This window comes from Osmia lignaria, chromosome 7, assembly GCF_051020975.1.
Source record: "Osmia lignaria lignaria isolate PbOS001 chromosome 7, iyOsmLign1, whole genome shotgun sequence".
Taxonomy (NCBI): domain Eukaryota; kingdom Metazoa; phylum Arthropoda; class Insecta; order Hymenoptera; family Megachilidae; genus Osmia; species Osmia lignaria.
In genome coordinates this window covers 5440388-5458788 of record NC_135038.1, presented here as the reverse complement: position 1 = coordinate 5458788, position 18401 = coordinate 5440388, and the positions used below count along the sequence as shown (strand labels likewise).

Here is an 18401-nt window from a genome sequence, read left to right as displayed (position 1 = left end):
TTGATATGCAACGATTTTGGGTGAGAAGAACCCCTCTAAATAACGCCATGTTAGTATCGTTATCTCGAAGCAGAAACTATCGCGAGCTTATTGCCCTGACGCAAGGATGCTGCTCCTTTTCCACCCTCCGAGCAATACTGCAAATAGATTGTTAGCATGGCATCGTCTAAACGACGCTTAATGGCTCGTCAGATAAGATAATACAATTCGACGATCGAGCGTGATTCGTCGAAGAATGACCGGCATCTAAACGGAGGGATGACGATCCGTTCGAGGCGAGGGGCGATTTCGAAGGGGGATGATTCCTCCATCGAACGTATAAATTGGATATTAATATTTGATGAACTCGCACGGTAGAATAGCACGCGAACAGAATGATCGATCCAGTGATAGAGATTGATTTGTATCCAACAACCCTTACATTTCTTTATCGCGCCTTCTTGTTTCAAGTAAATTCGGTTAATCCAGTTTGAGGGGAAATAAAAAAAAGGGACAGTTGTTATAGCCCTTAAAAATGGTTCGAGGGTGAAGGTGAAAGAAAAGAAAAAGAAAATATTCAATGCGCTAATAGGTACCTCCGTGACTATTTGACCGTCGAGGAATATACTAAAACGCTTTACAACGATAGGATAATATAACGTTTAAATTATTTAATAATTTCCTGACGAACCTTTTTTACCTCCACTCGGCTGATAGGCTTTGCCGAAAAATTTTTTCGATGATTTTTTTACGGGCCACCAACAAAACGGCTCGTTTTATATTTATGACGGTAGATCAGCGTAGCGACTTTTTTTTCTTTCCACCCTAACTCGGTACCGAGACTCGAGATTTTATGATTTTACGAGTGGCAGGTATCAAGTCTGGTTCATTGCATTCGCCAGTGCAATGTTCAATTCTCTGTTTTGCAATTGCAAGCTTAAAACAGGGTTCGAGTAATTAATCTTCGATGCGAAGGAGGAAGGAAATAAATAGTTGAAGTCGTGTTTGCGCCCCCTTTTGGTGGTCCATGATGAATAAAGAGAAACGAGAGGGAGATGTGGGTGATAGTAGGCTCATAGTTAAACCCAAATGGGTTGTTAAACCGGCGGCGTTTATACGGGATTATCTCGTTCCCCGGGAAAATCGTTGGCAAGGTTAATTAACGCGGCCACCCTCGGAAAAGCTAAAATCCCGTACCCCGAAATCGGCTCGATTCGTAATTTCATCCATTTATCAACACGACTCGATAATTAAAAATTATATCATTTTTATGATTAATTAGGTAGAGTGAAAGTGGGGTGAAGGTGTGTTTAATGAGAAAATAAAAGTTTCGATTGAATTGAATTTAATTATATATTAACGATTAGTTAGCAAATCTGTAGATCATATATAATATTTATTCTTTCTTCTTTGATGTAATATCTTTTTAAGTAAACACGTAGATGTCCAAGCATAAATACCGACAATCTAACGGAGACGTTCGTGGCTACTCGCCATTACTAGTAAAATTGCGCGTCGAGAGTTTCTCGGGAAACTTTTCTCATCCTAACGGATAGATTCCAGTTGCTCTACAAACTCGGAAGATAATGATCATAATAAATTACTTAAAGACTCTATGTACATCGCTACGTCGCTAATCACTCTAACTTCACACTTAATCGTGTAGAATTTCTCTCTTTCCATTCTATACAAAGGTCGCACAGCGATACATTATCCTTATCAACAGGTACAAGATTTTTTTTTTTTAAACAATCAGTCGACATATTTACACCACGAAACACATACTCAGTCTCGTCGATCCGATTGGCAGTCACGATCGATTACTTTTGTACATACAAGGGAGACTATAATACACAGGGGATTTTGTACAATTTCGTAGATCGATCTACAACTTATAATATTTACATTTACATTTAACGCGTCGAAAGGAAGATGAAAATCCGACTGGTAAATTAGAATCGCGTTTCCTTCAGAATTCCAACTGACAATTAACCATCGCAAGGATTAATACACGATATCAATCACCGGTCGATACATCCCCTATCGTTCAGAAGCCAGCTTCGTATTTCAAACGATTCCCTTCGATCTTCTACGCTCTCTCGGAGATATCGTTCTTGTACGGCTGGAATAATTTCGGTGGGTCAATTTTGGTCGTCTGCACGGTCGGCGTCGAGACGATGCTGGCGTACGGATTTTTACTTTCGAAAGCACCGATCGTCTGGATGCTGGTTGGCAAACCCGCGATGCTCAGGCCCGATGGTAGCTTTAGGTGCTGGGACGGGTGGGAGGTGGGCAGCGGGGGGCTGGTCTTCTCGTGTATCTGTTGCCCGTTGGCGTGGTGCGCCGGGTGATGTGGCTGCGCGCCGACGCAGTCGCAGTCGCTCGACGTGTCCGAGTGAACGGGACTCAGCTCGGGCAACAGGGTAGGCCTGTAGGTGGCGGCCGCGCTGGTGGGTGGGTTGTTCACCTGGAAGGCGGTGTTCGCGACAGTAGGAACGCCCAGGCCCGACAAGTGCAGGGGCGGCAGCGATGGGTGATGCTGGAGGAGATGAGGGTGCGCCGGGTAAGCGGCTGCGGTGCGCGGATGCGGCCGATGAAGGGACGACGCGCTGGTGGTTGGAACACCGGTAGGATACGGCGTGTATCTGGCCGCGTAGTACGCGGCTGCTGCGGCTGCCGGGTAACCCGGGGCCAGGTGAGAAGTCGGCAAACCTGGTGCACCGTGATACGGGGGTGGCGGTAGGGTGGCCGTCGCTGCTGCTAGCAGGGTGGCAGCTAGCGTCGGGTCCGTGTACATGGCGTACGGCCATGCCATAGCCATTCGTTGCCGCTTGTCTTTCATGCGACGATTTTGAAACCAGACCTGTAATTTGAAAAATATGATTAGATTAGGAATTATTAATGAACGGTGAAATAATTTGTTAGTATCGTTGGAACGAAGGGTGTGCATACGTCCGGTTGATAGCCGTTGAAAAGGGTTAAAAGAGTTGGAATTAAAGGTATAAAGTTTCGAAGGTATCCTAACGTTTCTACCATTTAACACCTCGATCATTTCCATCGGTAGACGTTTTTATAGCTATTGTGTGCGGTCCGAGCGGTGCGAGATGAGAAATTAAGGGATCCATTAAAGTCAAAAGGTAAACCGGGAAAATCGCTAATTAAAGTGCTTAACACCTCACAACCGGATCGACCGGTCGTGGTCGAAAGAAATTAAGAAGTCACGGAAAAAGGATCAAGGGGATCGAAGCGAGCTAAAGACCGAGAATACTTTTGTTTGCCCTTCGTGATTGACTGTTTGCTCGGTTGAAAGATAGATAGAAAGAAAGAAGAAACGTGGAGGAGTTGGCAACCGAGACTCTGCCGAGTCTTTTTCTCTTCTTCGAGCTATAATCGTCGTTCAAGCACGACGATTTCTCTTAATCTTGCTCTTAAATCTTTTAATTTTGCTATTTTTAACTACGGCTTCGTTTGACGGAATTATTGCGTAACGAGGAACGAAACAGCACTCAAGGCTTTTCCCTGTACACCTTCGCGACTGTCGATTACCGACATTAATTAAACAGACCGAGGTGTTAATAGAACACTTTTCTAAGCGTAGATCGTGAGATGAGCTCATTGTTTACTCTACTTTATTGCTATACGTTTACTTATCCTCGATAAATATTCTGTCGTAATAGCGCGGTTAAAAACGATCATCTAATTGATCGATCAATATAATTAATACAAAATCTGGACGAACCTTGATCGTGGATTCCGGTAGATGTAATTGCGCAGCCAATTCGCATCTCCTCGGTCTGCTCACGTAATTTTCCCGATGAAATTCTTTCTCCAAACGAGACAATTGTTCTCGAGTGAACGCCGTACGGTATCTTCTGATATTCGGATCCATCGAGGACAACGGCTGTTGTTGTTGCTGTTGTTGCTGATGCGACGGCGAGGTTTCTGTAATGAAATCAGTTCGCGTTTAAGTACGAAGCTCGAGGAAACGATTCGTTTTCGACCGCAATTTGTCTCGGTAAATGGTTCTTCGAGAAAAGACGGTCGCTTGTTGTTTTCGCGATGCGGTTACACACTGTCGCCTCCGGAAGCAGCGGGTGATCGCATTTTAGAATCGTGTTGACGAGGGGAAGCTGAAAGGATCTAGGAGGGTCGTTCGACTTCACCTGGACTCCTTTCTTTCACATTTTCTTTGCTTCGCCGACGATGTAATTAACCCTTTCAGTGAATCGCAGAAGTAGATATTGTATTGCAAATGTTTGCTTTTTTAATTACCTCGTTTCATTAACTTCGCGTTCGATGGTAATTATTATTCCCTCGATTGAAAATTAAATACAAGGGGAAAAAAGTAGATGCATTATGCGATTCGAGGCAAGGTAGTACACTTAAAGAACCGTTAGTGTCTTTACGAAAGAGAAACACAAAGGCAAGGGGTGCCAATCGAAGTTTCTCCAAATACAAACGACCAAATCCCAGGGTAATAAAATAGATGTTCGGAAACGAGCCTTGGAGAATCAGGGGAGTAACCATAAAATAATTACCGCAATAAACCGCGAGGTCGCTTTTCCACGAAGGGATTGGACGATTTACTCGAGTCTTATTTATTTTCATGGTCAATTCTATTCTATTTTCAATGGATTACCACGCTCGAGACCTACCCCCTGATAATATAACTACCCCTTAATGTGAATCACCTTAGCTCCAACTAACAATCAATTGGATTAACCGTTCGTGTAATTAACGCTCTAATGTCCGTGTATTCTTAATTACCTACTAATTGTGTCCGGTTTGATTTTTATTTAGTCGCATTAGGAATACCTTCTTTACATATTAAATCAATAGAAAATCCCGTTAGAATAGTAGACAAAATTTCAAAACTTTTCATCCGTCGGCCGAAAATATTTAGAAGCAAATTTATCAAAATTTTGCAAGGAACATATTTAATTGAAATTTAGAAATTTACCCTTTTCCGGTGTTTTCGGCATGTTCCCCGGCGGCGGACTGTGGGGAGGGCTGAGTTGATACTGCGGCGGTACGAGATCTACAACTATCGTCTCCTCCTCCCTTTGATCTCTCTGTTGATCCTCGAAATTCCTCTGATACCCTTGCATTTTGGTCACTCAATCTTTTCCAAAGTTCTTCAAAAATTATTCACTTCGATGATCGTCCTTTTTTCGTACACCACCAATCACAATTCCTTCGATCGTCCTTTATTTTTCACACTACCGTCGACGTTCCATAAAGTCGCAAAAGGGGGAACGATCCAGCCCCGTCTTCGCCGCGGAACTTATTCTACTTTGTTTTTAAAAAAAAAAAAAAATTCGTTTCTTCGTACCGCGATATGTCTATGGGAACCGTTAACGTTCGACTGAAAGGACGAACCAGACTACCAGCAATTTATACGACCTTGCCAATCCACCGAGCAACCATCGTTCCGTCACGCTCTCCCATTGGTCGACGCCTTGTGCATCGGCTCGCCATTGGCAGAGGGGAGCTTCGCCCCGCCTATTTTCTCCCGTTTCATCCCTACACCGTCGCTCCGTTCGGAGATGCATTTTTCCGAGATGCACCAACAGCATCAGCTTATGGATGCAAGCTCCCGGAAATTATCTGTCGTTATTTCCTCGCGCAAATTCGGCGGAATTGGTCCTCTGCGAACTTCCAACGCGCTGATGAACTTCAATTTTGCAAGTGCAAGTTTTCCTACAAACTTGTACAGTTGCAAGATTGCATTTCTTCTATTTTTAATTTTATAGGAGGCGTTCTATTATTTTTGGAAAAATTTTTAATCGCAATTCCCCTTCCTTGGCATCAATTTTTTAATTATACTCTTCGCTTTAGAGGCACGATGAACCGAGATCGTTCGAAAAAGTATGCATCTGTCGCGACCATTGTAGCAGACGTGCCGGAAGACAGAAAATTTGTCCGTAAGAGAGGTACGCAATAACGCCATAAAAAGGAAGGAACTCTGCTTCCACCGCTATTACGGTGTTTCCTTCAAGCGCGACTGTCCTCGTAAAAACTTTGCTCCATTTTAAATGACCCTACAATTGTAAAAATTGCATCGTTCCGATTTTCTCTCGCTTTCTCTCCACCTTTCCTTTGCCAACGGCATGCAAATACCCTCCGACATTCGTAGACTCTTACTTTTTAGTATCTTCGAACGTCCATGAGTGTAACAAGCTGAAAAATGATCATTTTTACCTCGAATCTTAAATCATTTAAATAGACAATGGTATTCAGAAATTTCACCGCTTAATTTTAGCGTTTGGGTCGCAATTGACCTGGCTTCGCTATTCAATGGTTAATAGTACCAACGTCGTGTTCATTTAATTTTTATTCTGTTTGCGTCCATCGATTGCCCATTGTTTGCCATCAAAGGGGTGCAATATTAGCAAGGTATTGACACCGGTCATTAGATTAAATTCCATTATTTAGTCGGCCCCTTATGTTTCCATGATTTTCTCTAGCTCGTTCATCGTCAATATGAACAAGCAATAAATCATCGAGGAGAAGTCGAGCGAATTCAGGTATACAGTGGCAATTTCTACGAAGCAACGGCTTGCACGAAATTGGATCAGAGATTGCTAATAATTTTTGCACAAACTCCGACCATTCGACGTTTACGACGACACCGAAATTTCTACTTCGAGTTAATCTTTAACGAGCTTCTTTCACCGACCAACTAAACCATCCGGCCGTATTTTGATTCGGTTTTAATTCATCGAACGGGAACCACCCTTCGGGGGGAAAAAAAATGGCACTTTATGTCACGCGGACCAATGAAATTGAATATTTTCTCTATTAATATTCAGGGGCGATGGCAGTACCGTGAACGTCATAATTCTGCCTTCAATTTCTTATCCGACCATCAAAACTGCACTCGCCAGCTTCAGTATCAATTTACGAAACGTATTTCACATTATTTTCAGTTGGTACATTTCTTTTTTCAATAGTGATTTAGGGAACAAAATATGAATATTAATTCAAATTTTCCCGACTCCTATACATTTACGGAACCCCCTTCGCTGCATTGTCATTCCTCCCCGGGATGCCAACGGGGAAGGGCGGGTACCATTTTCCTTTGGAGAAGTCCGATTCGATCGCGGGTGTACCTACCTGATGGTGTAACGAGGCGTAAAATTTTATGTCATCTAATTTCGGGTCGAAACCAAAACTGGAGCAACGGTACCACCATTTAGGATCATAATTCATGTTTCGGGGACGGAGAACTGATCGATTTTTATTACGACCTACCTACCGTCGAAACGGTATCGATCTTCTTCTTCGACGTTTCTTTTTTTCCACCCTCAAAACGAACATTTGTTTTCTACGTATTTTACGGGGGTACCGTAACTTGGATTCTTTTTGAAATACAACTAGCAGTTAAATCTGGAGCATCTTTTTTCTTCGCCTCGTTCGTCCGAAGGGGAGGAAAGAATAGTCGGGTGTTGTTGGTTCAATTTAAAATGTAGCACACCCTCTGTTACTCGACCATGGAAATCTGAATGGTGAACGGTGCTTAAAGAAATCTTACTACAAATTATTGCGTCGTATATTTTCCATAAGTTTCGCTGGGAAATCGACTGAATTTTCTATTAGAAAATGCAAATTATTGATTTGTAAATGCAAGGGTGGCGAAGGTAGATTTCCCTGAAGCTTAACCAGACTCTAAAATACTTAATCCCGTGAATCGTTTACCTGTAACTCTTTTTTCCTTTCGAAAGGTACTCAAGGGGTTAATTCGAAAAAATTTTAACGTCGCTACCTTTTTCCGCGTGCAAACAGATTTTCACCGATATAAACATCGATTATATCGTAAAAGCTCAACCCTTTAGCCGAAACTCTTCTCTTTTTTTTCGAATCTATAATCCGCTTAGAAGAGGACCGTAAGAATGGCCTCTCTTTGCGACGGAAAAAAAAATCCTACAATGGTTATTTCCTCGAAACCGTGATGGCATATTTTTATAAAACAAAAGTTATAGGATAGAAGGAAGCAGCGAAGGGGTGTTGAAATTTTTGAAATTTGAAAGCGATCGTAGGTTAACGCAAGCTGCATGGGAGATAATTGCCGCGAACAGAGTCAGTGCAGATGCGGTCGCAATCATGCCGCTGATTAAACGGTTTGATTAACCGCCTAATTTACCTGCGTGTGCGGTGTAACTGTGCTTTATGCGAAATCTATAAAGCCCCGGTCACCCTCACGTTCGTGAAAATTACGTGCACAGGAACGGCGTGACGAGACCGTTCGCGTATTTTACGCGCTACCAAATAATGTTAACCATCTCGTTGAACGATCTATTCTGATCGAAGAAAGGCTTTTTTGTAAACGAAGCTTAACAATTTTATCGATCTTCCTTCATTTTCAAAGGAAATTTGCAATTTTTCTTTTAATTAACTATCGGAATGTTAACGAATGGTCAATAAGAAACTAGTCGACGTTGTTTTCACCTGCTATTATTGCAGTTCACGGGTCCTGTAAGATCGAGCACGGGACACAAGCGCTAATAATAAGTCGATAGCGCCAATAAAATTAAGGCAAAGCACCTTTAACGGACCTCTCAGACCTTTGTTCGGCAAATCGGATTAGTAACTTTCGGGTTTACAAACACCGTGAAGCAGAATCGGGAAACAAGCATTACGCGTATTCTAATATTTGTACCGCCTTTCAATATCTAATAGGATTAACGCCATAATGATCATCGGTCAACATCGTGCGACGAGCCTTTCAATAAACATTTCAATCGGCACAATGCTCGAATTTTTCCTTATCATTGTCTTCACACGAGCCTAGGTATCGACAGGGATCGATGGGGACCTATTTACCCTTCGGAGCGTTATAAAAGCCATAAAAAGTTCATTTGTAAAGACTGAATTACATTTTCAACTCGCGGACGGCGGACCATGGAGAGAGTCTCCGGTTTAACTTTATTAATTCTCTTTCTACCGGCCCGTGGCTATTTATTTATCTTGTCTAGGAGTATTTATAGTATTTATTTGTTAATAAATAAAAAAAGGAAGGTAGTTGGAAGGAATCGTTTCGGATTTAGCCGCAGAACGACGCCTGATATACGGATATCACCGGGCCGGCCAGTTGTTCCAGATTATTGGCGGGAGTACGCGGTGGACGGTTGAATTAAGCCAATTATCGGCGAATATCCAGAAATTAGTGTATCACGTGGCGGAAAGGGTTTATTGTGCCAACAAAACGCGGCTTTATGAGCATGCTAATGGCTTTGTAACTGTCGAACTGGCGGAACGCATCGGCACGGGTCAACTTTTACCGGGTAAACGTTCGGATTAACAACTCGACGAGTTCGATCGGCGTGCATTCGTTCGGGGACCGCTTTTGTATTCAATAGTCCGTCCGTTTGCGTATTTCCTGGCGTTTTTCTTTTTCCCAAGAGACTATAACAAAAAATTAACACGTTGAAATTGGGCATTTTTTGTGTATTAAGAATAGTAATAATTAATTTTCAAATTTCAAGCTTTTTATTTGCCATTTCACATTATTTATACCATAGCAATATTACTTAAAATAATGTTTTTCTATATTTTTTTTAATGTGTAAATTGCGGGGCCGTGTTAAATATTATTTCGGGACGCAAGCGCAAAATTATTGAATTTTTTTCCTAAGAAACATTAGGAAGTTGCATTGTATTTTTAATTATTCCACTCGGGAAAAGATGTCCCTGGAGGTATAATTTACAACCGTCCAACTCGTTTCCCAATAATCATCGTATTTTTATGGTACACGTTTCCTCGGCTTGTCGGTTCGTCGATATTTGACTCGTAACTCGTAGATGCCACCTTTTACGGGACGGCCGGGCTGCACAATAACAGTCCTGGTATCCTTAAGGATCTCCGAAGGGACATTAGGTATTGCCCAAATTTCGGAAGTGTCTCTTTGTTGCCGCTGGCCAGGCTACTTAACGATGCGACGGCTGCTTTAATGGTTTTATGCGTATATTGCGCCTCCTCGAATAACTGTAAAATCTCTCGAGATCGGTCCTTGGGTGTCCGCTGAAAAATACGCGACTTCCTTCGCTTCCGCTCGACCAAACCCGATTCCTCTCTAATTTATTATAATTTTAAAGAAAGTCTCCCAGGGACAAGGTTCGTTCCCAAGAGCACCCTTTCTCGTCTAAAACGTCGTAACATTTGGACGGACACTTATTCGCTTATCGGGGCTTGATAAGGAAAAAAATTGACGGAAATACTGGCATATGGATATACTTGAAAAGAGTAGCGACTTCTTCGTATTCTCTTTCATTGTGCTTCTCTCTCACGGCTACTCGAAACTCTCGAGAGTTGATCTCAGGGTGGGAAGAAAAAAAAAAAAAAAAGCGAAACGTACCGTTTCGTGCATTCGAACAGGCGTTAAAATTCTCAGGCTTTTATCTCTCCTGAACGCACGTCTCCTGATAAATTGATACTTTTGATAGATCCTCTCGCACTCGAGCCGGTGACGAATTTTAAACGGTGAAATGGTTAAAATGGTAGCGAGGTAGGTAACTGGTAACTTGTCTTCGAGGAAAGACCAGGGTAGGTGGGATGGCGAGCGGCAAAGATGAAAGGAAACGCTTGCGTTCTCCGTTTCCCATCCGCACGCTTACGAGATCTCATCTGTGACTTACTAGTTTACCATCGGAAGAATGTCTGTCTGTATGTGTCACGTCCGCGCGAAGGTTGTACGTATTTAGTGCATCGACGCTAATTGGAAGACGCCACAAGAGGCCGAAACTGGAGAACACCCGGTAGCAAGCAATATACATTCGCTTTTCAGTTTATTACGCTCGAGCATTCGGATGTCCGCCTTTGCGGTTAATTCACCTGTCGTTACGTGATATATTTTTTTATAATTCCTCTTTACATCGATATTTTAAACTAACAGATCGAAGAGTAATTTAAAATAGAGCGGAGACGAAATTAGAAGGAAATTAGGCGAGCCACTTAGACTCAATTGGAGAGCACTTTTGTACGAAGGTGCTTCTCTTTTAAGCACCGAATATCCTGCTTCCCTACTTCCTGTCTTTTTTTTCGAGCGCATCGTTTGGAGAGAAAAAAAATTCCTCTATCTTCTTCCCTATCGTTTATCGTGACGGACAGATGCATCAGAGTGCATACGCGAGGCGCATCATGGAAGGAACGACATCCGAAACTTACACGAAATTTTACTTATGAACGTCGTCTATGAACGACGAATTTCTGAATTCGTTCGACGGTGTTCCAGCAAACTATAACTTTAAAGGAACACCGTATCTCTTGATGGTGGCCATCATAAGCAGCGATAGAGAGTGGGCGAGCGAAGGTAGAGGAAAAGGGAGAAATTTATTCCTGGGCATAATACCGAGTTTATAACCGAGTTAGCGAAATCGGCTTCGCGCTCCGCTTATTCCGCAGCCGGGAATAACGATGGAGAGCGGGGGCGTGGGTGGAGCGAACGGGGGTGGCGCCTTGATTAAATTAGGGGATGATCGCGCGAAATTAGAGACATTAAATTCTATACCGCTCCGTTCTCCCGACACGCTTTTCGCTATCGAACTTACAAAAAATCAAATCGCAACGTTCGTAGAAAAAAAAAAAATAATCTTATTTTTTTTCATACGACATGTTGCAGAGTTTCGCACAGAAGACGCAGGCGATTATGGAAATAAATCGTACGGAGGTAAAAAGTAACCGAAGGATTGAAGCGCGTCTGGTTGAAAGGGATAATGCGATACTCGAGTGTCGAGATACTGTTCGACTAATAAAATCGTTGAAGAGGCTGCGATTGGCTGCTGAAATTGCGAAAGCTTTACGACATACCGACTGTGAAACAGACCTACGACATACAGGATCGTTAATGGTACTTGCTCGCTCATTGCGTGTTCGCCTTTCGACCTCGATCCCTCGGACCACTGATAACCGATAATGTTATCCGATCGTTCTGGGAGCTCGTCTCTTAGAGGAATTATTTATTTAATAGAACGCGTGGATTAAGTTGCTCTCAGCTTTGGGTATGCAGGTAAGAGATCGTTAACGGGGAAGATCGAGGAGGTCTGCCGGTGAAATTGCATTTTTTAATTATGGCCGGAGCGAGTTCATAATTGGTGCTCACTACGCGGGGGATGAAACTTATTAGTCGGCGAGGCTTCACCGTCCCGGGGGATGTAACATGGCCGGCTTGCGGAAGGATATCTTCCCGCCACTTCCAGGGACGCGTCGGAACGTTCGATAAAACCTGGATGCTAATTTCACATTTTTATTCTTTTAAAAATAAAAAATTGTATTAATACAGTTTGTAGAGTTAGCCGAGTCTGACTCTGATCTCGAGTTAGGAGACAATATTTTCTCGTAGAAGGTAAATACACTTTGTTTTCCTGGTCTTGCGCAGAAAGGGTGGATTTCTGAAGATTGGAGGAAGAAATTAGAAAAACTATTTCATAATAATTGTAGGGAAAATAATTTGTTGGATCAGAGTAACAAAGCAGCGTGGACGACGCGTGTTTGTCTAGCGGTGAAACTGGTTTCCAAATGAAATCCGCGTTGCTTTCTGAAATATCAAGCTTGCTAGGTGTTAATTTTCCTGATTAACGCTGGCCGACTTAGTAGCATAGAAATTTCTATTCTCCCTTCGGCAGTCGGATACCACCGGGCATCCTACGAGGCGATCCAAAGAATTTTTATTACCCCCCGAGATATTCTCCGCTATCTTCGAATCGAAAACACCTGAACTTTAATATCGGATAAATAGAATATAAACGGGCTACCTTTCTTCTCTATTTACCCTTCAATCTTCATTTTTTTCCCCCGGTCTCGACGAGCAGGGCTGAGATGGGGTCGAGCCTCGTTACAGGGTGGCTGGTGTGTTAGTGAGGATACACGAAGAAGTAAATAGACAGGTGGTGCGAGCACCACGTACACAAGGGTATCGTTGGTTAAGGCTCGATGGCGCGGTGGTGAGAGATTCACGGGGGTTGAAGGGGTGGCTAGGTGGTAGGTAGCAATAAGGTGCTGGGCACCGCGCAGTTACGAGCCCTGATCTAGTGATGTCATGTATGAGGGAATGGCTTCCGTGCTGAAAATTACACGAATTTCTTCCCTCCAATTAACCTCCACCCCTTTCTAAATACAATCTCTAATTGCTCATTAACTGTGCATTGAAATTCGACGATGTCCTTTCGTCCAATTCATCTTTAAATATAAAAATTCCATTTGTTAATTATGTTATCTTCCTTCTAATTAACCTCCACCCCTTTCTAAACACAATCCCTAATTGTTCATTAACTGTATATTGAAATTGGTCGATGTCCTTTTATCCAATTCATTTTTAAACATAAAAATTCCATTTGTTAATTATGTTATCTTCCTTCTAATTAATCTCCGTCCCTTTCTAAACACAATCCCTAATTACTAATTAATTGTACATTAAAATTAGACGATTTCCTTTCGTCCAATTCATTTTTAAACATAAAAATTCCATTTGTTAATTATGTTATCTTCCTTCCAATTAACCTCCACCCCTTTCTATACACAATCCCTAATTGCTAATTAATTGTTCGTCCAGTTCATTTTTAAACATAAAAATTCCATTTGTTAATTACATTATCCATGTAAACTAAGTATCTTTTCATCATATTCCAGAATATTTCCTGAGATTCATAGCAAATGAAGGCGTAGTTCTAACTAGTGAAACGCTTACTAATTAACAAGCTCACACGGACCAGATCATTATAAGGGTTACGAGCCTCCTGTATATGTAAGTGAACGTAAATATTACCAAAATTTACAAGATAATTATAATCAACGAATTGAATTTACAGGTTGCTAGTGAGAAGATCCGTTTGGAAGGGTATGAAATTTCCAAGGGAAGGCGTGAAACAACGTTGAAAGTGGAGTCAGGTGAAAAGAACAGCCGCCGGGGGCCATGATGGCTCTGACCTTTCTCGCTTATCTGCGGCCTGAGAGAGAGATACCGGGTCAATACTTCTCGGGAGGGTTTCCACGAGGAAAGAGGGGATTCGCTTGGCCACCCCTCGTTCCTCTGCTCGCCGACGATTGGCGGTGGCAGGAGGCTGGGTGGTGGTCCTGCGAGGCTGCAAACTAACAGATAGGTATTTGATTGTACGAAACAACTTTCCTTGCCTTTATATCCGACCGACTGGTTAAGCGAGGAAACATCTTTTCATGTACCTATGTCAATATACATTATTATTTTTTCGTCTCTTGCATGACTGAGAAATTAGGAGTTAATTAGTTTAGTTCGTTTTACAATTCGTTGATTTAGGATCTCCTCACTAGTAAAGTCATTGATGATTTTTACTGACTAAAAAATTTTATTTACAGTGATATTTACAAAAGTATAAAAATTGGAATAAAACCCTTGACGCTCTTCATTAATATTATATAAGGTATCCACAAACTGATGATGGCACTATACAACCAGAAAATCTCTTATCTCCTGAAAAATAATTAAGAGTCCCAGGAATACAATATTAAATTTCATTTCAATGATTATGATTTATCTTTTCTCGGTTTAACTCGACTGGGAGCTGGATAACAACTCACCACACCTCGTTTCGAAGCTCGACGACGATTGGTCCTGGCAGATCCCGAAGGATGGGGATGGAAAAGGTAACAGGGAGATGAAAGCGCGAGGAAACGTTGCGGGGTGCCGTCGAGGGATGCTAAGGACGGAAAGAAAGTTAGCCGATTGGAGAGACGAGGACAAAAGTATTCGCCCTTGAGATCGGTGGAGGATGAGACTCCTCGTGAAACGCCATCATCAAGCATTCATAAGGTGTAGCAGCCTGTTTATCAGAGGAATACTTTGCAGTAGATTCCTTGGGAATAACTGGCTGTTACGTGCTCTCTATACGAACAAGAAAGCTTTTAAAAAAAATAATATCTTCTTGCTCTTCAGTTTTATGTTAAAGGAAAATTAGATTTCTTCGGACGACCTGGTTAAGTAAACAGCGTGATTTATTGTCCGTGCAATCCTTGAATCACCGATTGAAATTATACTTTTCTTTCAGGATGAAAAAGTGCGATTCAGCTGTAGCTATCTGGAAAATTGATGGTCCTGCGAGATGACTCTTTTATCCTCTCTTTCAACAACTAATGATGTGGGCTGAACGGTCCTTCATCCCGTACCATCCGCGTGAACACGAAGGAATCGTCATCATCCATCACAATCGAATCTATATCCTGACACCGTTCGATTTTTTTCTAATACACTGAAAATAATCCCCGTTGGATCAGATAGAAAATTGCTTTCACGAGGTAATGTTATTCTCGATAACGAGAATTGATAAAAAATTTTATTTTAATCGTGCTAGAGTTTCTAATCCACCTCGTTATTTAACGATCAATTGTTTTTGGGATAAAAAAAAGAAATCAGAAACGTTATCCGGAAAGCGTTTTTATTTTCAGTGGCGTTGTTTAAATCACCGTGGATTGCAAACCTTTCGAATCGTTTCGACGATAAAATGTTGGGTCCTCTGGTGGAATGATTAATTCCAGAGATAGACGATGATTTCGATCGAGTTTAATCACGTTTCACTTACAGCGCACCGCTACGGCTGATGGTAATTCGAAATCCCTGGCTGACATAAAATTGCTCGACGAATGGTGCAGCATATGCGTGAATGTAACCCCCTGTTTTCGAGGGGCTGTTGTCACCAACGGTGGCTGTGTCCGTTTTGTCATTGGAATTTGATGATCCACCGTCCCATGGGGGCCTGGCTACATAAATATTTGCCTGGTAATCCCTTCGTCGATCCACTTGCCTCCTCGACAACGTAATCCCTTTTCTTCTGACTTATACACCATATTATTTTATTGTAGGGATCCTTTGGAATACGTTTTGCTTTCGATGATGGATAATTATTCCAATTAGCATACAATTAAGAAGACTGATTTATTTTTAAAAAAAAAGGAATTTGTAAGTTCTTGCAATGATTTGTAATTGGAAATTAAAGAAACTCAAGCCTTTATTTTATTCATTTTTATTTATTTTTATTTTTTAAAATAATACAAGTTATGATTTTTCAGGTCTTGGTCATGAATTGTCACGCGTAACAAAGGCCAGATTACAAGCTGAACGATTTCATGCTCGATTAATTTCATTAACAAGGATCAACCCTTCCTTTCCCTTGTTCTGTGCGTGACAGCAGGTATGGATTACCCTTTCGACGAGTGCAACGCATCCCCACAAAATAATAAACAGGATCATTGCCATATGTAAAGGGTGGATATGATGTTACCAATGACAGTGAGCATGTTCCCCTGTGAATAGTTTATATCTATCAATTTGTCTATCCAATAACATCTAATATTAGTTTATTGCTGTCTAATTTTTAATTATTCTTTTAACTTCAATGATGAGTTTTATACATAGAATATTATAAATTGTCATTTATTAGTAAATTTTTGAAGAGTTGCACAATTTAGACAGTAGCATATGTTAGTAAATCCTCCAAATGTCATACTAATCCTGTTTAAGGCAATGATCATGTATAATGCAGTGTTCATTCAATGCGACACAAAGATGTAAAGACATGATTAATCGTTTTCATGTTGTCCCATAATGTTCCATGTACTTTTTTTATCTTTTTTTTCATATTCTATTGATTCAGAGTTTGCCAAATGTTCTACAGACATTTACAGTAGTCCATGGTTTACTGATAAAATTAATTTCTCTCTGTTTCAGGGGAGCAGAGTTAGGAGTATCAAATATTCGTATTAATTATGGAAACATCAAACTATGAATATCAAATTTCAAGTATCGAATATGAAATAGCGAATATCCTATAATTCATAGACTGCTCTTATTGATTTTCATAGTAATGCAAAGGTAATATATTTGAATTGAAGAATTTCAGTAATTAATTTTCGACGGAAAGAGACTCCGAGAATATCATCGTCATCGTCATCGTCGTCATTCTGTTGGAAACCGGAGAGAGAACGTTGGAGCAGAAATTCCTATAAACGCATCGAACAAATTCGAAAGTCGTGGAATTAATTTAATCGTGAGACTGGCACACGACGATACTCCACGTCAAAATGTCGTCGTTATCAACGTCCTGTTCACCTCTCAGCTGACATACCATAAATCGCGCATTGACGTGCACCCGCAAAAAAATCGAACCAAAACGAGAGAGACCAGGACCGTCCTCTCTTGCAATCTCCAGGAAAATGAACGCCATAAATAAGCACGGTCGGCCAATAATTCCGTCGCGATCGAGCAACAAGAGTTTTTCATCGGTGCAGCCAGAACGGGGTAGTGGACTAGACTGGAAAGTAGCAATGGAACCGATTCGCTGTTCAATTTCATTTCCGATTCCAGTGAGTATCTTTTTCGTTTGCGATTCTATTTCGACGAATTGAAAATGTAACAACAATACTACAGTTGCGTTATGCTATTGTATTTAATCTCTGCAAATGTTAAATTACAGAATCAACGAGTTTTTTATTGAGGAGGTTTTATTATCTTCAATTGCACGAGTAGATTAGTGGTACAAGAGAACGTTAATCCCATCGCTAGCTGCAAGGGCGAAAGCACGATTGTAGTGGAGGTAGAGGAGACGATGCCGATGGTAGGAGGGTGCTACGACACGTTTTGTAATCAAATCTAAAATTCCCAGCGCGGAGGAACCCGATGAAAGAGTAACCAGCGGACACAATCGAATCGGTCTACATGCTTGTCACCTGACTTCAAATAAGCGACCACTGCCCTCCGTTTTCTACCTAGCGTTATCTGCACACCTTCAGCTTCCTCCTTCCTTTAGATTGACCTCAGATTTCCCCGGAGATTAAAAAAAAGGACTTTCTATACTATGAAAGAGTTAAAACGGAATCCGGATTTCCTTTTTCATTCCTGGCAAAGATTTTCTATTTTCTTAAACAAACTAGGATTGCGTTATGTGTAAACAATTTTAAAGATAGAGATACAACGCGTTTTAAATTGCGCTATGTTCATTGCTCTATATTTGTGTATACAAATGCGTTTCGTCGCACGAATGTACTTCAAAATTGAAATTCTAATGATGAGGTAATAAACGTTTAATAGGATATTCAATGTTTAACTCTTTTATTTCTTCTTAATGTTAGATACAGATTTGTAATAGCGTTCTTTTTATGTATAATAATTATAAATTGAAACGCGTTTTATTTATCCACACAGCTTGGCTAGGATTTTATTGGCAAAAATAATTGACATCCTTTTGTATCCGATGTATCATTATTTTTGGAGTTCCAGTCATTCCCAGGCAACAGTTGTGCTTGTTTTATCAGCCCCTCTTTTATCATACCTTGCACTGACAACTGAAAAAACACAATTTGGACTCCCTTTGTCAGACAAAAGTCAGACACAAGGCCGAAAAATTATTAGAATAATTATTTGACAAACTTATATTTTGAAAAGACCGCCTAGAATTAAATAT

General features: G+C 41.2%; 2 protein-coding genes across 4 annotated transcripts in view; one reads left to right on the top strand and one right to left on the bottom strand.

The window, feature by feature from the left end:
- The window catches only part of LOC117604560 (uncharacterized), a 28351-nt gene extending 10331 nt beyond the window's left edge, over nucleotides 1-18020 (top strand). For all 3 annotated transcript variants that reach the window (XM_076689324.1, XM_076689325.1, XM_076689326.1), the window contains exons 5-13: nucleotides 11597-11824; nucleotides 13603-13717; nucleotides 13782-14921; nucleotides 14994-15240; nucleotides 15527-15721; nucleotides 15805-15901; nucleotides 16012-16133; nucleotides 16670-17304; nucleotides 17415-18020. In XM_076689324.1, coding sequence (XP_076545439.1) covers nucleotides 11597-11824; nucleotides 13603-13614 — 240 coding nt within the window. In that variant the 3' untranslated portion in view covers nucleotides 13615-13717; nucleotides 13782-14921; nucleotides 14994-15240; ... (3 more) ...; nucleotides 16670-17304; nucleotides 17415-18020. The remainder of the gene's footprint in view (nucleotides 1-11596; nucleotides 11825-13602; nucleotides 13718-13781; nucleotides 14922-14993; nucleotides 15241-15526; nucleotides 15722-15804; nucleotides 15902-16011; nucleotides 16134-16669; nucleotides 17305-17414) is intronic.
- On the bottom strand, nucleotides 1391-5301 carry eve (segmentation protein even-skipped). Its single transcript, XM_034324755.2, has 3 exons — nucleotides 4940-5301; nucleotides 3719-3921; nucleotides 1391-2842 (listed from the first exon to the last, which is right to left on the bottom strand). The coding sequence occupies exons 1-3, from the start codon at nucleotides 5085-5087 to the stop codon at nucleotides 2069-2071; spliced, it is 1125 nt and encodes a 374-aa protein (XP_034180646.2). The 5' UTR covers nucleotides 5088-5301; the 3' UTR covers nucleotides 1391-2068.
- Nucleotides 18021-18401: the final 381 nt, after the last annotated feature.

Excerpts from the sequence above, each read along its gene's own strand:
- eve (XM_034324755.2), bottom strand. The coding sequence starts at position 5,087 with ATGCAAGGGTATCAGAGGAATTTCGAGGATCAACAGAGAGATCAAAGG. Across the intron at positions 3,922-4,939 it reads GCCGAAAACACCGGAAAAGG|AAACCTCGCCGTCGCATCAG; the intron begins GTAAATTTCTAA and ends ATTTCATTACAG. Across the intron at positions 2,843-3,718 it reads TACCGGAATCCACGATCAAG|GTCTGGTTTCAAAATCGTCG; the intron begins GTTCGTCCAGAT and ends TTCAAATTACAG.